At 39.4% G+C, this 6036-nt stretch overlaps 1 protein-coding gene across 1 annotated transcript in view; it reads left to right on the top strand.

Moving 5' to 3' along the window:
- Positions 1-3122: 3122 nt before the first annotated feature.
- The window catches only part of LOC117285224 (WD repeat-containing protein 70-like), a 76015-nt gene continuing 73101 nt past the window's right edge, over positions 3123-6036 (top strand). Inside the window, exons 1-2 of the mRNA XM_033761197.1 lie at positions 3123-3269; positions 3363-3428. Coding sequence (XP_033617088.1) covers positions 3239-3269; positions 3363-3428 — 97 coding nt within the window. The 5' untranslated portion in view covers positions 3123-3238. The remainder of the gene's footprint in view (positions 3270-3362; positions 3429-6036) is intronic.

The raw sequence follows: 6036 nt of genomic DNA on the forward strand, positions 1-6036 counted from the left end.
GTAAGGGGAAAAAATGACAATCAAGACTTGTCATGTGGAGGTACAAGATCCCAACAATGAATGTAACTGTATTGTATCCCTAAAATGTACCAATAAACTCAATTAAGCTAAAAAAAAAAAAAGAGAGTGCAAGCTGACCTAAATAAAACCTTCCTGGACCAGGAGTGGCAGCACAGGTGGAGTAGGAGGATCATGGTAAGCTGGAGGGCAGCCTGGACTGCCTAGTGAAACCCTGTGTCCAAAAACTAAAACAAAAACAAACAAACAAAAGTTAAGAAAAAAGCCTTCCTGGGATCCTTGTTTGATCATACCCCTCTCACACCCTCAAACCCTTATAAAAACCCCAGCCATTTACATTAAAGTTGTGGTCCTCACTTGGAATTCATCTCCTGTTTCCTTGCAGTGTATCAATAAACTCTTAAAACTTTCTGACATTCCCTTGACAATTGGTAAATTCTTTTACTGCCTATGGTACCTTCCTTTCACATGCTACACCTTACATATGCAATGTACCATGTGCAATGTGGATACATTGGACAAAGGGATGATGCACATCTGTGGCAGGCCTGAGCAAATTGATGTGAGGTTTCATTACATCTCACTGCAAGATTTAAAATTCACCAAATATTTCTGGAGTTTTTTCAATTTGAAATTTTTGGGTTGTGTTTGACACATGTGTAACTGAAAATGTTGGAAAGGAAACTGACGATGGAGGTGTCTACTATACCAGAAAAAAGTAGGATTTTTATTATAGATGAATAAATAGGCAGTTGGGTCTTGAGTTACATCCCACTCCTTTTATTTTTTATTTTGAGAAAAAGTCTTGCTAATTTCCCAGGAGGAAAAAACATTAATTGCCTAGGTGGGACCTCAAATTGCAATCCTCCTTCCTGCCTCAACCTTGCAGAGTGCTGTAATTAGAGGTATGTGCCACCATGTCTGAGTCAGTTTACTTTTATTTATTTAGGTAGATCACAGGTTAAAATATGACAGTCTGGGGCCAGGGATTTAGCTCAGTGGTTCTAGTGACTGCCTCGCAAGCACAAAGACTGAGTTTGATCTCTGGTACCAAAATAAAAAATAAAAAAAAATTAAATAAAATATGAAAATGTGGCATGGCGCTTACTTTTAATTCAACACAAAACAGACAATTGAGAGTTTTCAACTCTATAAATTGTGTCTATAATCCAGCAAAGTTGTTCTTAATAGTTCTGCATAGCAACAACGTCTCAAGCCTCTAATTGGACTGTTACTCCCATTTATTTACATGTCTATGGCTGCTTTCCTATTATACCCGTTGAACTGAGTACACGGACTGGAAGGATACAAAGCCTAAAATTACTTACTCTTTGGCCCTTTATAGGAAGTTGTTGTCGTGCTGGGGATTTAGCTCAGTGGTTCGGTGGCCTGCCTTGCAAGGGCAAGTACCTGAGTTCAATACCTGGTATCAAAAAAAAAAAACAAAAAAAAAAAAACCCCAAAAAACAAAAACAAAACAACACCAAAAAACTGTAGGGCAAGGAAGTTGTTGTCTCTGGGGCAGACATTCTAAAATATTTTGGTCTCAGGATCTCTTGTTTTATTTTAAAGATTTCAAAGATTTGTTTTATTTTGTTTTGGTACCGGGACCAAACTCAGGTCCTTGTGCTTGTGAGGAAGGTGGCGGAACCACTGAGCTAAATCCTTGGCCCAAGAGTTTTTGTTTTGTATGGGTTACATTTATTACACATTAACTTAAAAAGAAAATTAAAATTTTAAATTCATTTAGAAGTATAACAAAGCAAATCCACATGAATATAAATAACATTATAAGTCACTGTGCTTTGTAAAACTGAACACTAGAGAGAACAGTAGCATCATTTCCTAATTTTGCAAAACTTTAAAATCTGGCTTAGTAATACATACTGGGTTTTCATATCTCCATCTGCTATCAATATGTTGTATGTTGTTTAGCTGAAATATTTGAGGAAAAGCTAGTGTCATTTACATACTTGGGAAAGGGAGTATTTTCATAGCCCTTTTAGATACTTGTGATAATTATTTTTTTACTACACCAAAACATTACAAGTGATAGGTAGTTTCCTAAAGATTAATTGAAATGTAGAATTTGAAATTAGTGAATCTGTGGTTATATGTGTGCATTCGTGTGTATGTATCTATGTGTGGTGCTGGAGAACAAACCCAGAACCTAGCACTTGCTAGGCAAATGCTGTATCACTGAACTATATCCCCATTTACTTAAGATTTACTGGTCTATCTTCTACTTTCATCTATCTTTCATCCCTGTATAATTGTATAACATGGAGTGAGTTTATTTTGTACTTTGTTATTTGTAAAATATCAAAGTTGGTGATTTGAGAAGTATCAGTTCAACGAGTTAATAGAACTTATGACACCGACATTTTTAATATCACACCTATCTTAGTTACTTTTCTCCTTGTTGAGACAAAAAATACCCAACACTCAAAGTTAAAGGAGCAAAGTTTTACAGTTTGTAGAGGTTTTTTTCAGTTCATACTTGGCTGGCTTGGCTCCAAGACAGGTTGGCATAGAGAGGGGTATGGCAGAGGAGAAACAGTCCATGGCGAAGCAGTGCAGACAGAAGGCAGCAAGGCAGAAAAGCAATGAAGCAGCATGGCAGCGAAGCAGCAAGCCATGGCTGAATCTTTCTGTCCCTTATATTCTATCCAGTCTGTCTACCCTCATTCACATAGAGTGGGGCACCCTCAATCCCAGCATCCCATCCTTAATCCCATTATCACACACCCTAGACCCATCCAGCTGAGAGAAGCTCCATCTCTAACCGCAAGAGGCTTTGCGGGGAGATTGTCACTTCTACCTTCAAAATAGGGGTTCACTCACCTTAAAAGTCAAGAAGTTGAACTAGGGATGTAGCTTAGTGGTAGAGCACTTACTTAGCAGGAGCGAGGCCCTAGGTCTCTACCAAAGCAAAACAAAATAAAACGAAAAGGAGGGAAACAAAACTCAAGGGTTTTGCAGAAACTACAGGTAATATAAATAGTTTGGTCTGCTGGGGATACCTGCTAGCGGCCTCGGTGCTATTTCTCCGCCTGACCGCCAGGGTGGCGCTTGACTGCAAGTGTCGGTTCCTCCGCGGAGGGTGCCGCTCTTGGCGGTTGCGGCGCCGCTGACGTTCAGCGATTAACACTTCCTCTCTGTTTGCCGGGAGGATGCCCCAGTGTTGTGGGTTGTAGCTGGCGGGTGTCTTCCTACGAGGATGGCTATGGAGCGTTCCGTGCCTAGCGAAGGTCGGCTGTGGGAGGCGAGCCCGGGCGGGCGGGCAGTGTGGGCGGCGGAGACCCGGGGACCCTTTACTAACGAGGCCTCCCTTCTTCCCACAGTGACAGCACCCGACGTGGCGGGACCGGACCCACAGCTGGCGGTGACCATGGGCTTCACGGGGTTCGGTGAGTGATGGTCCGGACTGAGTGCCCCCACCCCCGGGGACTGAAATTTATATTAGGTGAGGCGGCCGAACTATCACTTCTGCCCTGCACCTTCTCGCTGGGACAACTCCGAATTACTTTAGCTGCAGCATAGACCTGTTCGTCTTCTAACCTGCTGATCTATTGATGCCAGTTCAGATGACACTTGTGAGAAACTTTGAGAGAAAGGGATGGCTTTTGTGACTCACTTGGAGGAAGACACTTGCAGGCTGTTGTTTCTTTGCTTCCTGAGATAGAGCTAAGTAAGTCCTTAAAGAGACTTGTTCCTTACGGGAACAAATGGGCTATTAAGTGATGTTGTGATGGTTGTTCAGCTTCATTTATTTACTTATTTATCTTTTGAAACAGCGTCCCACTATGCAATTCAGGCTGACCTTGAACTGAGTATGTAGCCCAGACTGGCTTCAAACTCGTGGCAGTCCTCCTGCTAAAGCAACTGGAGTGCTGGAATTAAATCATTTATTTAGCTAATACTTTGAGCAACATACTTAGTATCATCTCTGTGGTCACATCTGTGTAAGTGTAATTGTGGCACATGTGTTTATTTCAGGTTTTTTTTAAAGGTTTTTTTGTCTTAATTTTTAAAGTAACACTTATTTTATTCTTTTTATATTTAAAATTTTTGGCACTGTGAATTGAACTTGGGACCTTGTTAGAGCTTGTGAGACAGGCATGGTGCCACTGAGCCAAATTCCTAGCCCTCAAAAGTAACACTTTTTCAGGTGTAGGGAAAGTGGGAAGGGTAGGGGAAAGGAAATAAGGGAAAAGAAAAAAATATGAGAAAATGAAAAAATGGAAATAGAGTTAGTAAATGGGGAGGGGAGGAGGGGGTGAAGGGAGGACAGGGACAAGGGGAAAAAAATGAGAACCAAGAACTGTCATGTGAAGGTACAGGATCTCATTAATGAATGTAACTGTATTGTAGACCTAGATTGTACCAATAAACTCAATAAAAAGAAAAAAAAAAGTAACACTTTTTTGAATGGGGGGGATATAACACTTTTTAATTCCAGGAAATCTAGAGAACGCAAATTACAAGGAAGAAAGAAGTATCATTCATACTCCCAGAAATCAAAACAATTTGCTGTGAATTTTTCTGCTCTGAATTATATCATGAATAAATGTGTATACACACACACACACACACACACACACACACATTGATAGCAAATCTATGGCATTCATTCCCCAGTGAGTTTTATCACTGAAAGATCTAAGAGAGGCGATATCACCGATACACAATTTTAAAGACCTTACTTTGAGCATTTTCTCATGTTATAAGATATTCTTCCAAAACATTTTTTTTTTCTCTTTTTCCCATTATGCTGAGGATTAAATCCAGGGCCGCCTCCCATGCTAAGCAAGAGCTCTTCCATTGAGCTACACTCCTAACCCCCTAAAACATAATTTTTTTTGTATTGGGGATTGAAGTTGGGTCCTTGTGCTTGTGAGGCAGGTGGCAGTACCACTAAGCTAAATCCCCAGCCCAAATTTATACTTTTTTTTTTCTACCAGTGATCAAACCCTGGACCTTGTGCTTACAAGGCAGGCAGCGGAATCACTGAGTGAAATCCTTGGCTGTCTTAAAACATAATATTTTTTTGTCGTGACAGTGTCTCACTATGTAGTTGAGACTGACCTGGAACTCACTATGTACCCCAGGCTGGTCTTGAACTCACAGTGATCCTCCTGCCTCCCAAGTGCTGGGATTATAGGCATGTGCCACCATGCCCAGCCAAAACATAATTTTTAATGGGTAATACAGTAGTAGAGGTGCCATAATTTGTAATACTTTTGTTAACTTTCCCTTTTGTTGTTTCTAATTGTAATTTTTTTTTCAGCTTTGAGTTTATTGGTACATTTTAGGGATACAGTACAGTTACATTCATTGTTGGGATCTTGTACCTCTACATGACAAGTCTTGATTCTCATTTTCCCCCTTACCCCTGCCCTCCCTTCACGCCCTCTCTAATTGTAATTTTTTTACCAAAAATATTGAAACATTTTTTTGAATAACACTTTTCTTTTTCTACAAAGCTTTTTATGTGTATTTACATAGGATAGATTTCTAAAAGAGGGAATACTTTTTTCAGAAATATAATTTGGTATCTCTTAAAGCATCTTGCTACTTATTGCCATAATGCCCTTTGCAAAGATTGTTTCAGTTTTTACCAAAATCAACAGTAGGTGAGAATGCTATTTTTATAGTATCTTTATCCATGCAGAGTATTACTTTTAAAAAGAAAAAAGAAAAAGCAAACAAAATTTTGCCAGTGTGAATGTGAAAAATGTTTTCTTACTTTGTATTTTAAAATTTTAAGAGCTATCCATTCAAAAAATTGAGATTTTTCCTAATTTCATTGACCCCTTTCTAGACTTCTGATCTGATGTCCTATTTTTTTTTTTTTTTTTATTCTTTCCAGGACTAAGGATCAAACTCAGGACTTTGCACTTGCGAGGCAGGCGTAATGCCACTGAGCTATATCCCCAGCCTTTGATGTCCTATTTTGATCATTATGCATTACTGAATTGGTAATAGTTTTTTTTTTTTTTTTTTTTTTGGGGGGGG

Source organism: Fukomys damarensis, unplaced genomic scaffold, assembly GCF_012274545.1.
Source record: "Fukomys damarensis isolate Sample0158 unplaced genomic scaffold, DMR_v1.0_HiC HiC_scaffold_1, whole genome shotgun sequence".
NCBI classification, from domain to species: domain Eukaryota; kingdom Metazoa; phylum Chordata; class Mammalia; order Rodentia; family Bathyergidae; genus Fukomys; species Fukomys damarensis.